This window comes from Mangifera indica, unplaced genomic scaffold, assembly GCF_011075055.1.
Source record: "Mangifera indica cultivar Alphonso unplaced genomic scaffold, CATAS_Mindica_2.1 Un_0161, whole genome shotgun sequence".
In the NCBI taxonomy this organism is placed as follows: domain Eukaryota; kingdom Viridiplantae; phylum Streptophyta; class Magnoliopsida; order Sapindales; family Anacardiaceae; genus Mangifera; species Mangifera indica.
In genome coordinates, this window is record NW_025401253.1 from 1,954 (window position 1) to 24,670 (window position 22,717).

Genomic DNA, 22,717 nt, shown 5'->3' on the forward strand with positions numbered 1-22,717 from the left:
ATAGGGGTTAGGTGAGATTAACTTTATTTTAACAATGGTTTGGTGAGATTAACTTTAATTTCATAATTCATAAGGGTTAGTTGAGTTTAATTAACTTTAATATTTTAATTAAACTATTACATAAATCCCAAAACCATCCATTTATCTTTCTTTAAAAACTTAATTTTCACTCACTTCGCTATTATTTTATGTTAAAACATGATTACTAGGATAATAATGTTCTTATTATTTTATGTTAGGCATTGTGTTCACCTACTCATGGCTCATCTTGCTCTTATAATCTTTTGCAATTCATGCAGTAAAAAACTTAACTAGTTAATTGAATTTAAATCTCATCGTATTGTGAAATAAACTTAGTGAATAATATTTTATATATAAATAAATCATACTAATTTATCTAAACAAATTGACATAACAATATATTATTACATGATAAGATAATTATGTTTCCTCTGTAATTTCAAGATTAGACTATAAGAGATTTTCTGTTCAATCTGATTGTGACAAAATTCACCACATTCACTTGATCAAGAAAAGGATAGGTTGTATTGGTTGTCATTGCAGAATAGAGAAATATACGATAAACTTGATACTAAGTAGAAAGAAGTTGTATTTTAAACCAGAGAAAATCTCATGTATTCTAATCTTGAAATTATAGAGGAAACATATATCGTATATATATACAAACAATTGATAACTACAACAGATATAGTATCTCATATTTAAAAAACTGATTATGTGATTTCCCTTATTTTAGGAAGATTGTTGTCTTCCTCACTGTTCGGAAAATTGAAAATTGCAGTTCACAATTCACTCTACTGCAATCTGTTCCAGTAGTTCGACATCATTTAAGCCAGTCCAAGATTCTACCAAAAGCCCTTCCAATACACCAACAAGATAACCTTTATCAAGACAGTCTGCCACAAATGAATCTGATCATCAAGTAATCTTGCAATATCAAAATCCATCGCATGAAGTGCCAGCTCAAGCTACCCACAACAATTACAGTCACCAATCTAACTTAAGTCCATTCACAATGATAATTCTGGTTTGTTGCGAAGCCAAGACAAGTCTTCTTCTTCAACTTCAACCACAACGACATCCTCTCAAGTTCCTTATTTGTCAAGCCAGATCCCTCTCAAGTCCATGAAAATGTTGGAACCACATATTCGTTACTTTTTGCTGCAGTTGCATCATCTTCTGAAATAGCTTCACTTGCAGGTTTTGTTGTGCCCCAAGTTGTAGACAATACATCTGTCGCTACATCAGTTCATCACATCACAACTCGTAGTAAAGCTGGCATTCACAAGCCAAACCCAAAGTATGCTCTAGTTGTCTTTTACAACATTCTAGCAGTTCCTTCATCCGTTTCTGCTGCTATTCATCATCCTGGGTGGTTAGCAACCATGGAAGCTGAAATGTCTACTCTATATCGAAACAACACGTGGCGACTTGTTCCACATACCTCAAAAATGCATGTTGTAAGTTGTCGTTGGGCATTCAAAGCAAAGCTAGCTGCAGACGATTCTCTTGATTGACTTAAAGCTTGTTTGGTTGCAAAAGTTTTTCATCAGAAAGAAGGAATTGATTTCTTGGATACTTTTAGTCCGATGGTTCAACCAACAACCATTTGCATTGTCCTTTTGTTGCAACCATTCGTCACTAGCCTATCTTACAATTTGACATCAATAATGCATTTCTTCACCAGCGTCTCAATCAACCAGTGTATATGGAACAACCGCCCAGCTTTGAGAGTGTAATTGAACCCAATCTATCTGTGAGCTTCATTGAGCTTTATATGGATTGAAACAAGCACCCCGAGCTTGGTTTGATTGCTTTAGCGAGTTCTTATTGGATTTTGGGTTTGCTTGCAGTTCACATGATTCATCCTTATTATTTATTAGAGGTCTTCAGAGACTATTTAGCTACTTCTCTATGTCGATGATATACTTATAACAGGTAACTCACAATCTCTCTTAGATCAATTTACAAGATTGATGGGTGAAACCTTTCCGATGAAATCTTTGGGAAACATACATTATTTTCTTGGCATAGAGATCACTAGTCATCCTGCTTGTCGTTTTCTTTCACAAAATTAGTATGCTATTAACTTGCTTCAATGAGCTAATATGGCTAATTGTCGATCCATATCTACTTCTGTAGTGGTGAAACCTCTCTCTCTAAAGAATGGTGGCTCTTCTTTTGCATGTCTTGCCACTTTTCGTAGTATTGTTAGTGCTTTTCAATATCTCATGCTGACACGTCCTGACTTGTCGTATCCAGTAAATTGTTTGTGTCAGTCCATGCATTCTCCAACAATACAGGATTACCATAGTATGAAGAGGTTACTTTGATATATACATGGCACAGTTGACATGGGACTGTTATTCATTCAAACAACTTAATAGATCTATATGGTTTCAGTGATTCTGATTGGGCAGGATGCAAGAGTACTCGTTGGTTGACATCTGGTTTTTGTTTCTTTCTTGGAGCCAATTGTATCTCATGAAGTGGAAAAAGACAAACTATTATTGCGCGCTCGTCAATTGAAGCTGAATATCAAGCATTGGCAGTAGCTGCTACTGAATCTACTTGGATTTGTTCAATTTTGAAAGATCTTAACATTTTTAAACCCAAGCCTACATCACTCTTTTGTGATAACCTCTCTGCTCTTCACATAACTACTAATCCAGTTTTGTATAGGAGAACAAAGCATGTTGAAGGAGACTATCACTTCGTGAGGACTAAGCCACTTTCACGACCAATGTTTTTGTTACTACACAACAAACTTGGTCTGATCGCCTCAAGTTTAAAAGGGAATGTTGAAAGACCTATTCAAACTAAATTCAAACGCCAAGAAGAAGTCATAGATAACAATCTTCCTAAAATAAGGGAAATCACATAACCACTTTTTTAAATATGAGATACTACATCTATTCTAGCGATCAATTGTTTGTATATATATACAATGTATGTTTCCTCTGTAATTTGAAGATTGGAATACATAAGATTTTCTCTTGTTTGAAATACAACTTTTTTCCTGTGTTTTCTTCTAGTAGTTGTTAATGGCCTCCAAGTATGGTCATTTTTTGCCTCCCTCACACCCATACACTGCTAAGGAGGTGGCTGAATTGTTTGGCAGAGATATCATTAAGCTTCACGAGAACCCTAGATTGATTGTTTCAACAAAGACTACCTGTTTATGAGTTAGTTTTGGGGGGAATTGTTTTGCTCAGTGGGGACCACTCTGAAATTTAGTAGTGTTTACTATCCCAAATCAAATGATCAGACTGAGGTGGTCGAGTATTGGTATAATACCATCTTCTAGAGCTTCATTGGAATGACCCTATTCAAGGCTCTATATGAGTGAGAACTGCTTACTCTGCTACGCTAGGGTTCAGAATGGTCTAAGATTGATGACGTTGATGTCTACCTTCAACAGCGCAACACTATTTTTAACAGAATTAAAAGATCAACTCAATTGAGAGTGTATGAAAAGGCAAGCAGACTTAAAGTGGTGGGAAATTCACATTAATATTGGGGATAAAGTGTTTTTAAAACTTACCAAATGAGAAATTAAGCCCGCGTTTCTATGGACCTTTTGAGATAATCGAGATGGTTGTTTATCACCTTTCCTTGCCTCCTCAAAGTAAAATTCACTTTGTCTTCCATGTTTCCCAACTCAAGAAAGTCATTGGGCCTACCATTCAGCCACAACCTCTTCCTATTTGCTTATCTGAGGACATGGAGTTACATTTGGAATCGGAGTTCCTCTTGGGTACTCGCGATAGTATATGTTCACAGATCCAAAAATAAAATTGTGAACAGCCCAAAGGAGCTTGCAGGTGTTGGAAACGAAAGCCAAATGCAGAGGGGCAGCTTGGGAAATCTGAGTTCGGAGACTATTAATGCAGAATCATATCATTGATTGAGAGAATATTATCATTGATTGAGAACATATTTTAACTGTGATTTGTTACTTAAATAATTATGATGTTTTATTTAAATTCCTTCCGGAGGGAGGAGAAAGGACTATGAATGCTATGTTGATTTCTTTTGGTTGATAGTGGAATATACATTCTGCACTTAGTTTTCATCAATTAATTGTGCCTTGCTTGCACTATTTCACCCAAATTTACTTGCTGTCTCACGGGAAACTGTTGTGGCAACGGTGTTGAGTGATTGAGGTGCACTTGTATTGTGAGAGAGCTCAGCCTGGGACCATTCTGAAGGAGCTGCTGCGCACGCTGGGCCATCAGATTGGAGGTTGCTTGCCACCATTAACGGGTACGTTTCACTCACCCTTACGGATCAAGTGCCCACTACAATCAACCAAAATTAACAAAATAAAAATAAATAAATAAATTTAAAATCAGCAAATTCAACTTGAGAAGAATATTTCTGATTCTAGAACGCATTGAAGAGGGGTCGATTGAGTTTTTGTTAATATTTTGTGATTGAATTTGTTTGCTTTTTTGAGACAAATGGAGTCACATTTGTTTATAAAATAGCTATGAACAATACCATATGTACCCACTTTCGGTATATATATTGATATACACTTATGTGTATCATCGTATGATTAGATGTTATTTAATGAATAAGTGGCAAATTATGAGACACTCAATGGTAATCAGTATATTTCTCAACAAGCATTGATGTTTATATAAATTAGCTAAATTTTCAGAAATTTCATTACAAACATGAAATTAAGGTGGTCAAAAGCAAGAGATCCGACCTACTTGTTTAATTAAAGAAGGTTATACTCTTAAAATTGCACAATACAGCAATGAGATTAATAGTTTTTGATTGGAAGTCAAACGATGAGTAGGGGCACATGAAACAACAAGCCAAATTAATAAATTCAAACGGGTACCAGGCTGTGCGTAATTTGATCATGATTATTAATCGTCTTCTCCTTGAAAGCAAAACACAACAGCAAGAAGGGCAAAGACTAGGGGGAAAAGCGATAGGCTGTAACTGTCCTTCAATCTTGCAACAGCTAGAATATATTGAATAAATAAAGTAACTAATTGGAGCACAGAGAAGGCAACCTCCACCTACGCAAGTTCCCTCTCAGCTCTTTGTTTATATGCTGCAGTGTTTCTTTTCCTGATAAAAGCATATATGGTTATAATAAAACCAAAGGCTGACAAGACAAATGCAGCAAGAAGAAAATTCTTTTTGCTTTTTCCATATACATCCAACACCACTGATCTTCGCTCCATGACAAGGAAAAACACAGAAAGATGCCTCCAACCCTGTGATTCAGATTCAGACCTCCAACCCTGTGATTCAGATTCAGACCTCAAACCCTGTGATTCAGACTCAGGCATTCAACCCTGTGATTCAGATTCAGAGATTAAGGTTACATATAACATATACAGCAACAAAACCATATATAATTAAGAGCATCTTAATTTCTCAATTCATTAATCAATGAAATTACTAAATTTCTCATAATTAACCAGTTGCTTCCTCCAGTAATTGGTATATCCCAATCATCAAACACTCCAATTTCTAAGAAAGAGTAAGATGAATATGATAAAACTGAATGTATTTCAATTGCCCGGGATTGAAAGGGCTAGTTAAAAACCAAAAAGACAAAGAAAATAATATAAAATGAAAATAACTAAACTTTCATTCACCATTACCACAAGAGGGGGGCAGAGAATATGGCAATTAATATTCATTTGGCCGAAGGACTTTTTCCCACCCAAAGTATACTTCATTCCCAAGTTTTCACCCCTTAACTTTAAAAATCTCATTTATCCACTTATAAACTATTAAAGTTAACAGAACTCTAATCCCTTAAAATTTTATCTTATTCCCCCACAAATTTTAAAAACTAATATTTTCTCTCCTAAGTCAAGTTTTAAATAATCACATTTCCCCCCCTAGGGTTTAGTTTCAATATCTGACCACTCTCTTCAATGCCATTGTCGATCGTCTCTACCTCCCGACGGTTTCCCTTTCTCCAACAGTTTTCCTAAACAAGACCCCAACCCCTCTGGTGTCATATGATGTCGTCTGGGAAGACGAGACGACTCATTTTCCTTTGGGAAGACAAGATCAACAATTGATCTCCTCTTTGTCATCTGGGAAGACAATTCATCTTCGCAGACGACTTTGCACTAGGCCAGAGATGTTGGGGTCTCATTGAGGCAAACCGTCGGAAGAAAGGGAATCGTGGGAAGGGAGAGACGGCCTATGATGATGCCGAAGAGAGTAACTGGATATTGAAACTAAACCCTAGTGGGTGAAAATATGATTTTTTTAAACTTGGTTTAAAGGAGAAAATGTTAGTTTTTTAAATTTTTTGGGGGGGGGGGGGGGGGGAATAAGATAAAATTTTAGTTTATTTTTAATATTATATTTAAATAACAATTTTGTCCTTAAAATTAATAAACTTAATAGCCCATGGGTAGGTAAATGAAATTTTCAAAGTTAAAGAGTGAAAGCTTGGGAATGGAATATACTTTGGGTGGGAGTAAGCCCTTTGGCCTATTCATTTTAGAGAAGTTGTGCCATATATATTTTCTATCTTCTGATACTACTAGAAGAAATTCATTTTGAAAGAAGTTGTGCTATGTATTCCCACTTTCGCCAAACATCATTAACCAAGTAAGAAGCTTCAAAACAACATGGGCAACAGTTGTTTAGCCTATATCAATAATGTGTGTGATCCGTATTATCCATATATCATTTGACCCAATACATGATAATTTTTTTAACATTTTATGTGTTATACCAACAAGTTTATATTTAGGAGTCGCATATTGCAATCTCTTCCTAATATCTTCAACGATTTCCTCCATAAGTGGGGACTTGGGCCTATCAATAATAACAAAAGGAATCAGAAGTGAGTATTAAGTAGATCACAAAGAGACAAAGACAGCATAATTCTTATTCCAATAGGCACGAAAACATTTCCTAATAAATTCTATTTTCAACGTTGTTGACCAAAAGTTATTACAGCCTCGACATGTCATATCTTTAACAATACAATAAACAGCTGCAAGTATTCCTTACCCCAATGATCAACTAGAAGCAATAGTCTTTCAATTTAATAAATTTAACTCTAAAATATTAAATTGCCCAACCTAATCAAGATATTGGAAGAGCAGCAGAGTCAAGGTATAATTCCACTGAAAAAGAATCTGATACTAGATCTTTTCCGAAGAACAAGAATCTGGGTAATGAGGATGTGACACTATCTTATTCGCAAGAGGCTGCAAATAATAATCCTGGGCCTGTGACTGGCCCAGCTCGAATAAATGATGTATTCTGGGAACAATTCCTTACTGAAAGACCTGGTTCTTCAGATAATGAAGAGGCAAGTTCTTGTTATAGGGCAAATCCACAGGAAGAGCAAGAAGATAGAAGGCCGGGCCAAGGAATATCCAGAAATACTAAGAATATAGAACAGCTTACTCTTTGAGCACCGAAGTCAATAAACCCTGTGGAAGTTTGCAAAAGGTTATTCTAGTTATTTTCACCAATTTTTGGCAAGACATATGATTAATCTGACATAGAACATCTGTTTTCTAAAAGAGCTTATCAAATGCATATGGTTTCTTGTGGATGCAGGAATGTTTACAGTTTCCCATGTGCCATGGTTCTGAAGATTGCAATGATTGCGTGGCCTTAATTAATTCTGTGATTGTCTTCAGATCCAGCTGTTGGTCTTCCTGATGTACATATTTCTTGTATTAGAAATTCTAATTGAGTTTCTGACTTGAAGTCCATATTAAGATGTCAAACCATTCTTCCTGAATAATTCTTCTATATATGCTACACTGTTTCTGTTACCATGTCAGCATGTTGATCTTGATGGTTTGTTTATAGATTATTCAGTTTTGCTTTGATGTATCATATTTTGGTTCATGGTTTTACGTTATAACGCCTTTACTGCAATAACTTTTTTTTTTTTTGGGTAGTAGATCCAATTGCAAAGGGTAGAGCTATTTTATTGGTGTCTGAAAACTTAAAAAGAAATTATTGAACGACATATCTAAAACAGGATCTAAAGAAAATGAGATGTATTTCAGCAAGAACCAACATAAACTCAGTGAAATATTGATCAAGAAACAGGATTTTCTAGAACTAGAGAGAGAAAACAACTTCCAGAACAGAAAACTACTATGAATAATACCTCAAGATTGCATTAACCTCAAACGGTGGATACAACAGTTGTTTTATACCTCCGTTGCGGTATAGCCTGACAATCCAAGTGAACAAAACTCTTCACCGTTCGATTCGACACAAGAAAACACAAACAATAGCTGTTACAACCATCCGATTTATTTTCCATTTAGCCAAGGCTGCTTATAGCCGAGAAAACAGCCTCCGCCATGAAACTGAAGGTGGTCAAAAGAAGATAGATAGTGCTTCAAGTTCATGTCCATCTTGTTAGTTATTTAAGACCTGCTTTATCTTTATTTTCGCTGCATATTCTGTATTGAAATTGGTTGTTTATATTTTCTATATCACAGCTTCATAACCAATCAATTGAATTTTGGAACAGTTCTCCACCGTTTATTTGGACTTTTTTTCTTCTCTCAGAGGCGAAGAAACCATTAAGCTTATAATCACAACGAAGCAATTGCATTTATAGAACTTGTGCTATGAGGGCTGAGTGGAAGTTGCCATTAGGAAGACAACCAGCAAAGGTGATAGCAATTTACAACTAAGTGTAAACATGGCAGTGTGAAAAAAAAACCTCACAAATTTGGTTTCTCTTTGGTTCGCAAGAATGTAGATTTCTTTTAGAAGTTCTAGAGTTCTTATGGTTTCAAGGCTCAATTTCATCCATACTAGAAGAATCAAACAAAAATTACAAAAGTGTAGGTAATTTTATATCAACTTCTTCCATTTTATACTTATTTTTATGATAAAACTATAGCACGTATGTTATGAGTATGTATATATGTGTTTTTCAACATCTTTTTCCTTTTAAATCTTTAGGTTGAAATCGAAGCACTGTTAGATTCGTATATCCTCTGAATTGTGGGTGTTAGCTTAAAGTGCCACTATAAGGGAGCGTGAATGGTGTTTTGTGCTCCAAAGTACCCTGTCGGGGAGGGGATTGTTGGGAGCTGACAGGCTTAGAGCATGAGGCCCACTGGTGAGGATTGATAATCCTTTGATTGTTAATTAATCTGTCTCATCATCGTTGAGAGCAGGTAGGCCTTAGAGATGGTGTAAAAGTTTCTGTAATTATTCCTCTCGTAAGTATTTGCCTTTTGGTGCTCGTGCCCTACTAGAGTAGAGTCAGGCACCTATTGGGCAACATAAGAGTCGCCTTTAACCAATTTAGGTTTGGGGACTGTGTTATGTAATGGCTTTGAAGTGTCATTTCACAAAATGATGTGGTTTTGGCTGCTATCAAAATCTTTGGATGACAGTTATTGAGAGCTTTCTCTGCACCATCTTTTGTGAGCTTTTGTTAATACTCTAAGCTGTAAAAACAACTGACGATAAAATGTAACAGAGATTTAATATAACGTCAAATTATAAATATAATTTTTTATCATCAATTGATATATATAATTTAAAATTTTATATCAGATATGTTAATATAATAAAGATTAATATATAAATAAACTTATCTATTATTATGCAATGAGAACGTGGATTAGTAAATTCAAAGAATAAAGAGAAAATAAAAGAATTTTTAACGTAATTCGAACAATAATGTAATTTTTAAATAAAAGAAAGATAGGTGTGTTTCGAATAAAAGAAACCAAATGGGCCGGAAGGTATCATGTACATATATGATAAACAATTTAAATAATTTGAATAACAATATTGTTTTAGATTATTTTCATTAGTTTTTGATAAGATACGCATTATAAAAGCGCTTTCATTCACTAATTGGACACCACTTGCAAAAATTGATGTAAAAGCACTTTTGGGCCCAAACCCATCGCTATTTCAAAAATAATTTTTGTACTTTCTGAGCTGTCACGGGTTAACTTTTTCGAATAAATGTTATGAAAAATGCGCCCATATGATGTAGTCAAAACTCAAGTCTCTCCACTTTTACATTTTGTCTATTTTTTTCTTTATTATGTATTTTTATATCAATTATTGAATTAATTGATCAATAAAATTTAATAATTTATTATTTTTAGTGAATTTATAATTACCATTTATTTTGGATAAGAATTGAAAATATTTTACTTTTAATTTTTTAAATTTTAATTATATTTCAATGATGTGGTTTGAAATTGTTCTGTTTTATGTGTTTATATAATAATTAAAAAAAAAATTGTATTGGGATATCCTACCCATTCTCTCTACACAACCTTTTACCACTAATATATTTATATTTTTTATTTTAATAATTAAATAATTTACTATTCTCCCTCATCACCCCCTTCTCTATACTGCCACAGGATTCATTTTTTTCAGACAAAGTTATGAAAAGTGTGTACCATATGATGTTGTCAAGTCCTATTTTTTGACCTTTATTCTTTATATCAATTATTGAATTGACTAATCAATGAAATATACTATTTTATTATATTTAAAAAAATTATAATTAATCATTATAATTTAAAAATATTTTATTTTAATTTTTAATAACGTTAACTCTTAAACATATAATTTATTTCTCTAATTTGCTTTTCTTATTAGAAAAGTGCTCTAAATAAAAGAATATTTTAGTCAAAGTCATAAAAATAAACTCTGGGATGTTTTGATTGTGATGCCAACCGTGTCATATCGTTTTTTTACTATTTAGTCCTGTTAAAAAGTTTATTCAGGGTCCAATAAAATTATATGTATTTATCATTTATCAATGATGTTGTATTATTATATTATAAAATAATTTTAAATTAAAAATAAAATAACATATAATTACATAATGACAAATCATTATTAATACCCTTATTGGTATTTCTTATAAATACATACTTAAAATAACTTTAATTTAATCAAATTAAATTAAATTGATACTGTTATTTTGATAATATAAAACCATTAAACCAATTGAATTTATAATAATTGTACATGAGGTTTTAGTTAGGGTTGATTCTATTTGAGTAATTTAAATTTAAATTGAAATTAAATAAATCAAATTTGAACAAAATAATTAAATTTACTTTTATAAATAATCTAAATTTAAATTAATTTTAATAGAATTTAAAATTAAATTAATTTTAAGCTGAAGTTACCTCTGTTTATCTAGATTAATTTTACTGTCACGGGATTACCTTTTTCCAGGCAAAGTTATGAAAAACACATCCCATGTCATGTAGTCAAGCCATTTAATTTTGTATTTTCTCATTTCTTATATCAATTATTGACCGGCCAATAAAATTACTGGCTCATTGTTTTAAAAAAATTATAATTAACCCTTTGTTTTTGGTGTGAATTGAAAATATTTTATTTATAATTTTAAAAATTTTAATAACATTTCCACAATATGCTTTGAAATTATACTCTTTGTGTGCTGATATAGTTATTTGTATCCTGTATGATGCTAAAATTACGTCGAGCAGTATGTCACAATTGAATCATTTTTCTGAAGTTTTGCTTCATCATAAAGCAATTTAAGGTAGCTTTTAATGGTGGCCTCATCAATGACAACATTAAAAGAAGGGTCATGATCTTGCCCCCACTGCTGCGACTCCTGGTCTCTTGTCCATTATTTTGGTGCGTCTTGCAAAAATTAATTATTGAAGTGACTAGAGTTAAAAAGGAAAATGAATACAGATCCATTATTTTCTCAACTCCTCCTCTGTATTGTCACGGAATTAACTTTTTTCACGAAGTGTTGTGAAAAATGCACCCATGTGGTACAGTCAGAACTCAAGTCCTCTATTTTTGTATTTTGCCTATTTTTCTTTTCATTATACATATTTTTATATCAATTGTTGAATTAACAGGTCAATAAAATTTAATAATTTATTATTTTTAATAAATTTATAATTAATCATTTGTTTTCAGTATGAATTGAAAATATTTTTATTTTTAATTTTTTAAATTTTAGTTATATTTCAATGATGTGGCTTGAAATTGTTTTCTTTTATGTGTTGATATAATTATTAAAAAACTCTTTGTATTGGGATGTCTCACCTATTCCTAATATATTTATATTTTTTATTTTAATAATTAAATAATTTATTATTTTCCCTTATCACCTCCTCTTCCGTACTGTACGGGATTAACTTTTCCAGACAAAGTTATGAAAAATGTGTCCCATATGAGATTGTCAAGTCCTCTTTTTTTTTTTTCTTTCTTATATCAATTATTAAATTAATTAGACAATGAAATATATTATTTTATTGTTTTTAAAAAAGTTATAATTTAAAAATATTTTATTTTAATTTTTAATAATATTAACTCTTAAACATATAATTTATTTCAATAATTACTTTAGTTATTAGATAAGTGTTCAAAATAAAAAAATTTTAGTCAAACTCATAAAAATCAAATTTGGGATGCTTGATTGTGATGCCAACCGTGTCATATCATTTTCAATTGTCCATTACCGCTCGTGTCTTTAAAAAATAAAAATAAATAATGGAGAACCATTCATTCCTTCTTTGTATCTTTCCTCAACTCCTATTATATTCTTTATATTGGGGTCCCATCCACCTAATCCCTCTGCACAACCCTTAACCAATAGTACATGTATCCTTTTTATTTTAATTATTAAATCATTTACTATTCTCCCTCATCCCCTTGCCCTTGGTACTACCACGGATTAATTTGATGTATTGTCACAATATTAACTTTTTTCAGACAAAATTATAAAAAGATGCTGTCAAGTGCTTATTTCTTTTCCTATTTATATTTTATTATTTTCAAGAAAACTATAGTCAACCATTATGATTTAAAAATATTTTATTTTTAATTTTTAATAATATTTCAATAACTTAACTTTAAATTATGAGATATTAATTAAAATCGATAAATTTTTTTTTTTGCGTAAATCTTTTTAAGCAAACGTATAGTGGTTTTATCTTTACAGATAAATTTACTTTTAATTTCAAAAATATCCTCTCTCGGCTTATTATGTCACTCTTAACAATTTACGTCACGCTCGACTGCCTAAAATTTTCTTAACATATTTGATAATTTCTTATTTGAACTATCCCAAATTCATGTTCTAAAGATTAAAAACATATTTAAAAATTGATAAATTTTTGTTTAGGTTTCAAATACAGATAGTAACGAAAAAATAACATAGATGAGGAGAATGATAAGTGCGAACTAATGTTGTATCACAGTACGTATGGGGAGTAAAGGGTGCGTGCGGCCTGTGTAAAACTCATTTTAAAATCTAACACATGGGAATGCAAAGAGAGTGTGCACCCTCATCGCACCTTTGTTTTGTATATATTTACATATAATAATATAATATAATATTTAAAAAATATAATAAATATATATAATAATATAATATATATTTAAAAATTATTAGTATTATTTATATATATATATTATAATATTTAATTAAATATTATAATATATATAAATAATAATAATAATTTTTAAGTATATAATATTATTATATATAAATATATATAAAAACAGAGGTGCGGCACGCACCCTCTCTGCACCCTTTTATATATATATATATATATTAAAATGAGTTTTATGCACCCCGCACTCTATAAGCATCTTATACGCACCCTGCACGCATCCTGTATGCACCTTTTGCTCCTCATACGCACTATAATACAACATCAGTTCACACTTATCATTCTCCTCATCTATGCTATTTTTTTGTTACTATCTGTATTTGAAACCTAATCAAAAGTTTATCAATTTTTAAGTATGTTTTTAATTCTTAGAACGTGGATTAGGGATAATTCGAATAAAAAATTATTAAATTTGTTAAGAAAATTTTAGGCGGCTGAATGTGACGTAAATCGTTGACAGTGATGTGATAAGCTGGGAGAGGATATTTTTGGAATTGAAAGTAAATTGGCTTATAAAATAAAACCGTTATACGTTTGCCTAAAAAGGTTTACGCGAAAAATTTTTTGTTGATTTTAATTAATATCCCTAAAATTATATTATTTTTTAGAATTTATTTCTACAAAATACATTCCGAATAAAACAAATATATATATATATATATATATATATATATATATATATGTTATGCAGAAACCTAAAGAATTCATAATAAAAGAAAACAAACTATAAATAACGCAAAAGAAAAATAACATAAAGAATTTATATGTGAACCCAGAAAAAATCACAGACACTTTGAAGTTTAATTACAAGGAAAATGTAAAAGATTAATAACACTTTTGAATATCGAGGGTAAAAAGAGTAAAACTCTAGCCACTCAATTAAGTCTATTTCTTAAAGTCTAAAATATACTAAGAGTACAAATTTTTACTTATTTCCTAAAAGGGAATGTTTTTATTTTGCCCTTGGGGCTAGAAGTTTTAAGCCTTTGATAATTGCCAATTTAAACTAGTTGAAACTGATTCATTCTTTAAAAAAGGATTTATGCTCCTTGGTTTCTTTATTTTCTGGTAACTTACATCGATCAAACAATGAAAGAGAGAATCCTAGGTAGTTACATCTTATTGGATTCAACTGAAGCGCCAAGAGAATTAGAAATAACAAATAACTATTAAACATTATTACTCAGCATACCTTAAGAGATATAGCACCCCAATCACTCCAAGTCATGTGAATGCAAGACCTTTCGTGTGTTGAAAACCAAGCATCAGCTCTCCAATTTATAGTATAATCCATGAAAAAGAAAATGAGATGTACTCTACAACTCTAAACAATGTATAAAAAACAAACAAGACACATGTCATTCTGAGGATGAAATATGACTGAAAAACACTACATTGAAATAACATTTTAATTAGAAATGAAAAATATAATAATTAGAAACACACAAGGATTGTAGGATAAGAGAGTAGAATCTATGTGAAAATTTGAGCAAAGAAAGAAGATCTTTTGACAAGCACCAACCATGGAATAGATGGATCACTAATTATAGTTCTACCAATAAAAAATATGAAGTTAATACACTTTAACACGCCAATATTGCATGATCATCACATCTATTTATATATGTAATAGCATTAATCTTTACAATATCAATAACAGCCTAAAACAAGAACACTCAAATGCTAAAACTCGCATATGAATAAATACATGTAGAAATTGCACTAGGATAACATTGTTTTCCATCATCAAGGACCTCAAATTGATCCAAGAACCTCTGCACAAACAAACAACACAAATACACATGCTAATGAAAAACAATGATATTTACATCAAATATTGTCTCGAACAATATTGTATATATCTACTTTGAGAACACATTTATGTGTGTCATAATGTTTAATTAAAAATTATCTAATTACATAATAACATACATGAAATGTGTACCCATTTGTGTACTCAAATTAGATACATATAGTTTTATTGAATACCCATTAGCTACAAAAGAAAACAATAAGTGGCTAATCATGAGACACTCAATGTTAATCAGTATACTTATACTACTCTACAAGCATTGATGTTTATATAAATTACCTAAATTTTGAGAAATTTCGTTACAAACATGAAATTAAGGTGGTCAAAAGCAAGAGATGCTACCTACTTGTTTAATTAAAGAAGGTTATACTCTTAAAATTGCACGATGCAGCAATGAGATTAATAGTATTTGATTGGAAGTCAAATGCTAAGAAGAGTAAGGGCACATGAAACACCAAGCCAAATTAATAAATTCAAATAGGTACCTGGCTATGCGAAATTTGCTTCTTCTTTAAAGAAAACACAACAACAAGAAGGGCAAAGACTTGTGGGAAAAGCGATGGGATGTAACTGTTCTTTACTGTTGCAACAGCTAGAATATATTGAATGAACAAAGTAACTAATTGGAGCAGAGAGAAGGCAACCTCCACCCACGCAAGTTCCCTCACAGGTTTTTGTCTATATGCTGCAGTTCTTCTTTTCCTGATAAAAGTGTATATGGTTATAATAAAACCAAAGGCTGACAAGACAAATGCAGCAAGAAGAAAATTCTTTTTGCTTTTTCCATATACATCCAACACCACTGATATTGCCTCCATGACAAGGAAAAACACAGAAAGAAACCTCCAACCCAGTGATTCAGATTCAGAGATAAAGGTTACATATAAAATATACAGCAATAAAACTATGTATAATTAAGAACATCTTAATTTCTCAATTCATTAATCAATGAAATTACTAAATTTCTCATATTTAACCAGCTGCTTCCTTCAGTAATTGGTATATCTCAATCATCAAACAATCCAACATCTAGGAAAGAGTAAGATGAATATGATGAAAATTGAATGCATTTCAATTGCCTGGGATTGAAAGGGCTATTTAAAAACCAAAAGACAAAGTGAATTTTCTATAACTTGACAAAAACAAAATAAGCATAAAATGAAAGTATAATGTAAGAAGAGACGTTTCACCTAATAGCATCAGAAGAAAAGCCAGAAATATTTGCTGCTTCTTTCAAAGCATCTCTCCATCGTGCTAATCTCTCTGGGTTCTCCTTATAACGTTCTTCAACCCAACCAAATCCACGCCCAAACCTCCCAGTCTGATTCCTTACATCTACTGGATCTACGTGATAGTATACTGGTATTACTACCAGACCGTATGAACGTCGGCATTCAAGAATCTTTGTAACCTCTTCAGGCAACCATCCAGAAGAAGCGTAGTTTTCCGAGAAAACGACAAGTGATATCTTTGACTCTTGAATAGCATGCGGAAGAGATAGCAGAATATCTTCTTGAGGAAGAATTCCATCATCGATGAAAGTCTTAATCTTCTTGCGAAGTAAAGCTTTTATTGAGATGACGGATAAAATTGAAGAGGACAGCTACATCCAAATAACTAAGGAAAACATCATACTTAAATTGAGTAATTAAAGAAGAAGAAGAAGCCATCAAGTTCGATGATGAGAGATTCTAAAGATAATCCACTGACACAAATGGGAAGAAGAAGCCGACAGCGAAGTAGATTTTACGCCGAATGTTCAGTTGATGACCAGATAATCGACTGACCCTTCGGGAAAATAATATAAAAACACCTTCGGGTAAGTTTCCTTGTATTTTATGGCTACCTCTTCAGGCGAAGCCTTCCTGCCCTGGCTTCCTACTGTTTCTTCCTTTGTTTTATAGTAAGTTGCCCATTGAAGACAATTATACCTTCAAGATTTTGGAAATTATAACTAAACATGTTATTAATATTTTAACGGTGAAAACCTCAAAGGACTAGTAATACTATAAAGAGGTGAATAAAATTATTTCAAAATTAAGCCAAATAAAATATTTTAAGTAAATTTACACTGGAAGTTAATCAAACAAGCAATTTCAACAAAATAGTCAAGTATACACAATATTCAATAATTTATCAAACACATAACACAAATATAAGGCATAAATTAAAGAAAGGGAAAAGAAATGTTCAATATTTATAGTGGTTCGGAGCTTTCCTTTCTAACCCTCTTATGTCCACTTTTTCAAACAATCCACTTGAAATTTCAGTAGTAAAGAATCCTCTCTTTACAATAATTCTCCAAGATTTTGCTCTTGTATATTAGTTGATCCAAGATTGTGTTTACCACAATAATTTATCTGAAATTTCACGTAAGTATTTTTTTAATACAAAAATTTGGTTGTAAACGCTTCTAGAAAGGTTGATACAGAAATGATTACAAGATTCTCTCAACAATATAAGTTATGAGCTTAGAGAAAGAGTTTTTCTTAGAAGAATAAGCATATGATCTTTACATGTATAATCTCAAAACTATTCCCCTTCAAATGATATTCAGTTTATATTTTTTGATGGTTGGAATAACTTATGTGATCATTGGATGGGCTAAAAGATCTGTTGAGCTTCAAAAGGGACATTTTTTTCATGAATTTACACGATGCACAAGCGTGTTGCCATGATACACGAACGTGTATTACTTAAATTTCTTCTTTTCAAAGCATGGTCAAACCTTGGTCAGAGCTCTTATTGATTGAATTTTCGTCTTAACATTTGTAGGAATGAACGTTTCTTGAAGAAGCATAGTCGTCCTACCCTTATAGTTGATACTCTTCCAAGATTTCAGAGCCATCAATGGAATCAAATGAGAAAGGAATGAGAAAGCGAATGTTTAAATTTTTGTCTATGCATGAGTATGTATCTTTTCCTCCTTTGAATTATTCATGAAGCACAACTAGATTTGAACAATGAAAACTTCTTGTGCTCTTGATCCCAAAGATACATGGGTGTGTGTTGTAAGACACACAAGCATGTATCATGGGGACCATATTGACTTCACCCAAATTTGCATGTAGAGGCTACATAGACAATTTCTTCTCGTGTTTGGCTTGTACATGGTCATGTAAGTGTTATACACAGTCGTATATGGCCTGTTTCTATATTTTTCAAATTGTCCTTTTGGTAATTTTTTAACACATTTCTTGAATAATGTTAGACATTTCAACTTATATTTTTAGTCTTTTCAATGAACAGAATTTCAATTCAGCCCATCTCTTCCCCATTTTGGTATTAATAAAAAATAATACGGAAAGATAAATTAAATTTTTATTTTTATTTGATTGCCAATTCAAGGATAAACAACACCTATGAACAAAAGTTCTCTCCGTTTCTCAATGCATATTTACTGTCCCTTACTTTAACACATTTTAACAAATATATTTACCAAATTTTGGTATTAAAACAAGTCCATTTGATAAGGTTTTAAAAAATTTTGACATAGTATTTCTGTATTTTCGAAAAATTCTTTTTTTCAGACAACAAGTAACATTCAAAAGGCACTCCAATATATGCATTCAAACCATCCAAACTTCTTTCCAAACTCCAATTCAATTTTCAAGCTAACTCAATCAACAATTATGACATAAAAAACATTATCCATCCATATCTATCATCATCAAACAACTTACTATCCAAAATTATGTATCCAAAAGTCATTCAATCAACCATCATAATCAAACACAAGGCAGTAAAATCAATTATTCAAATAGGAATCAAAAAGAAATATTATCCATTCAGCCTTAAATTCAATCATCAAATAAGCAACTCCCCAATAAACATATATCAAAAGAATATATATATCCAAAATCCATACAAGAAATAAACTAAGTCATGCTTTGTTTAAGGAAAGACATTTTTAACATGGTATTTACAGGATGTTCCAAAATTAACACCAAGTTAAACATTTGAAGAATAACAACTAAATGTGGTTAACTAGGTAACTGAGTATATCTGCAAAATTAGTACCTGGCCACTAACATTGTCAAAAAAATATAAACAAGATAGCTAACAAAATGAACATGATGTCAAGTTTAAGCACTAAAATAAAATGTTCCTCAATATCTCCTGAATTGCAATATGAGTAAAAACAAAACGAAATGCATAAAAAAGGGTTTAAGGTTGAGCTGGGGGAAGGTCAGCAACTTCTTCTACCTTGGTCCATTTTCATTTCCTTTTGCAATTCGTCTCATAATCATGTAAGACATTTTTTACTGCTTACTCTCGAACAGAATATGTTTTGGAAACAAACCATATATTAATGCAAACTGGAAGTCAGATTATAAATATTAAATAAATGACTTTTTAAATAAAATTATATTTACTCATTCGTGTTAAAATTGTATAGAGCAAAATATGGTGTTTCACTAGAGAGAGGGCCTTTCGACAAAAGGACTGCTGACTTCCTATGGATGTTAATCTTTGGGACAATCTCATTACTGGTTTGTACGTTAAATTTCTGGATCACTTCCTGCCTGGCAAAAATTCACCATAAAATAGAAAAGCATTAACACAGTGAATATCAAACTTACAGCTGATGGCTGCTGTCCCAATTCTGTGGACTCCTTTCCTGAGAGCTTCTTTGGTATTCATGATGGTTTATATTTTGGGTCGTGAGTACCCAAATGCTCGAATCAACATCTATGGAGTTGTGTCATTGAAGGTCAAGAGAAAAGATTTTTTTTTTTCAATATTTTTATTTTATGACGAAGAATCCCACCCAAGTAGGCTGCTCACATTAGGGTTTAACCTCCTTGGACTTCATAGGATTGTACAGTTTTTGTCAGTCAAGCTACCCTTTCCAGGCTTTTTTGGTTCAATTTTGATTTGGGTTGATTTTTATGAATGTGAATAGAAACGATTAATGCAAGTAACTTGAAAACATTGACAGGGGTTCTATCTTCCATGGGCAATGCTAGCACTGGATTTGATATTTGGGAATCCATTACTGCCAGGTATTTTAGGAATGGTTGCCGGAAATCTTTATTACTTCCTCACTGTTCTTCAACCTCTCGCCGGCGGAAAATACAGATTCAAGACTCCTCTGTGGGTGCGTCCTTTTCATTGTTGTATTTGCTTTAGCATTTAGTCTTTAGTTGTCAAGCTTAATTGGTTATCTTTAATGGCTATTTATTAAGTCACAAACTGGTTGCATACTGGGGCGTGGGCGTCCAAATAAACTCCCCAGTGCAGCGCAATCCACAGGCTGGAGTGGCATTCCGAGGAAGAAGCTACCGTCTGAATGGAAATAGATCAAATTATTCAAGCAGCACCCCAGCTCCAGAGCAGCAGCAGCCCCATGCCAACGTAGGTGATGCTAATGGAGTTGCATTCCGCGGAAGAAATCACCGCCTTTACAGATGAAGATGAAAGAATAATAGTATGTGTATATATTTTTTGAGCAATACTATGTGTACTTATTTTTGGTACACAATTTATGTACACAGTGATATGTCATCATACAATTAAGTGATTTTAAAATATGTGTCTCTATATGATAAAGAAACATCTAATCACATAATAACACTCATCTGTATATACAAATTGTGTATCAAAAATACGTATACATAGTTTTATTGTTATTTTTTATACACAATTTATATATACAGATAGTATATCATCATATGATTGAATATTATTTAATATTTAGTTGAAATTCATTTAATTATACAATGACATATCATCTATGTAATTAAATTATATTATAAAAATGTGGATGTATAGTTTCATTGGAAGATGAAATACATGTAAAAGGGTTTTAATTTATGAATAAGACTATGTGAATTTAACTTGACGATCAAATTGAATTTATTCAACAATTCAGTCATGGTTTTATACTGTTAACTCGACTAAACTTCGAAGTAATTTAATTCAATCGTTAGAAAGAGTTTTAACCACGACAGAGATCACATTTAACACCAATTGTAGGTGGGATCAATAGATCTAATCTTAGTTTTAAAATAATTGATTTAAGAAATAAATAAATGTGGATTATTAATTTACTTTAAATTATTAGTAAATTCCTGCATAAGGTAATCTAACTTAATAAGAAGATACAGTTGACCGTGGAGCTATCAATATTTTAATGTTTTTAAAATCAGATTATTGATTGAACTAGTCATCTCACAAGTTTGTGATTTGATTGATTCAATCTGTTATCAAATTATTATATATTTCTTAAATAGTATCAAATATTTATTATATTTTTTATATTAAAATATATAGATGAAAAAAATCAATTGACATTCTATTATATAGATGAAAAAAATCAATTATAAATTATTGGCTTTAAATAGTTTTTCTAGTTCAATGAGTTTATTAAATTTGACTAAATTTTAAATAAGTTAATATTTATATATAGACCAAATTAGAGTATAGTCTAGTTCATAGTTTAACTAATTAAACCGATCAGCCTAGTTTGGTTTTAAAAACATTATAATTTTCAATACAACCTATTAACTTGATATGTAATGATAGATTATTTTACACAAAATCTAATTTGTGATTATGTTCAAGTCTATCCAAAACTGAATTGAATCAAGTTTATATTAATATGAAACCAATTCATTCTGACCCAACATACATTAGGAAAGTTGGGCTTTTGAAGATTGCAGCTGAGAGAAAGATACGGTTTAATGGCAGATATGGAGAGACAAGAAGTTGGTGAAGGAGGCAGATTGCTGGAAGGGATTGTTATGGTAAATTTTGACCTGTTGTGGTCCACTGTAGCCTAACAGATGCAAGGTAAATTGAAAAAAGGGATATTGAATTTTTTACCCTAATTTAGTCACACGTATACATTTATATCACTCTTTTCATACCCTAAACATTTTTACCACTTTATACACCGAAATACCGAAATACCGAAATTGCCGTTATCTTCAACCTTAAGAAACCAGACAAAGGCAATACTATTTATTTTTTTTTTTATGCATTGTAGAAAGATAACATATGTAGATATTTAGTATCAATAATTGAAATAAGATTTATATATGTGTTAGATAAGATCAAGTGAATTTAAAAATTTTTGTTTTAGATTAAATCTACAAAATTTTAAACTCAATTGATCTTATTTTTCTAAATTCTTATTAGCGTTAATCTCATATTGAAGCATCACATCAAAAAATAATCTAATAAGCCACCTGTAAAGAACATACAGTGAAGGTCTTGGCATGAAACAAAAAAAAATATAATATAAAATATATGCAAAGAAAAGAAGCAAAGAATATTTGCATAGAATATAACAGAGAATATAAGGAATATGCAGGATACTTTCTGCATGCTTGTTTGCTTCCATTTTTTCATTCATGTGAATGTACATATGTGCATGCTTTTGCAAATATTTTCTGAAGATCATATAATATATAGCATAAGAGTACTAAATATATATAATATAGGTCATCAGATTGTTTTTCCA

General features: G+C 31.4%; 2 protein-coding genes across 2 annotated transcripts; both read left to right on the forward strand.

Annotated features, from left to right (window-relative positions):
- Positions 1-7,093: 7,093 nt before the first annotated feature.
- LOC123208218 (heat stress transcription factor A-5-like) lies at positions 7,094-7,590 on the forward strand (the record flags this gene model as incomplete). The annotated part of the gene is made up of 1 exon (XM_044625604.1): positions 7,094-7,590. A coding segment is annotated over one exon (348 nt), but the record flags the coding sequence as incomplete, so codon positions are not given.
- An 11,790-nt stretch (positions 7,591-19,380) lies between these two features.
- Positions 19,381-20,664, forward strand: LOC123208219 (derlin-1-like). Its single transcript, XM_044625605.1, has 5 exons — positions 19,381-19,499; positions 19,649-19,742; positions 19,835-19,963; positions 20,192-20,352; positions 20,439-20,664. The coding sequence occupies exons 1-5, from the start codon at positions 19,381-19,383 to the stop codon at positions 20,662-20,664; spliced, it is 729 nt and encodes a 242-aa protein (XP_044481540.1).
- The last annotated feature ends 2,053 nt before the right edge of the window (positions 20,665-22,717 follow it).

What these genes read in the sequence shown, in the direction of transcription:
- LOC123208219 (XM_044625605.1), top strand. Translation starts at nt 19,381, where the DNA reads ATGAGTAAAAACAAAACGAAATGCATAAAAAAGGGTTTAAGGTTGAGC. An exon ending in GCAATTCGTCTCATAATCAT is followed by an intron (nt 19,500 to 19,648) that starts GTAAGACATTTT and finishes AAAATTGTATAG; the next exon opens with AGCAAAATATGGTGTTTCAC. An exon ending in TTCAAGACTCCTCTGTGGGT is followed by an intron (nt 20,353 to 20,438) that starts GCGTCCTTTTCA and finishes CTATTTATTAAG; the next exon opens with TCACAAACTGGTTGCATACT.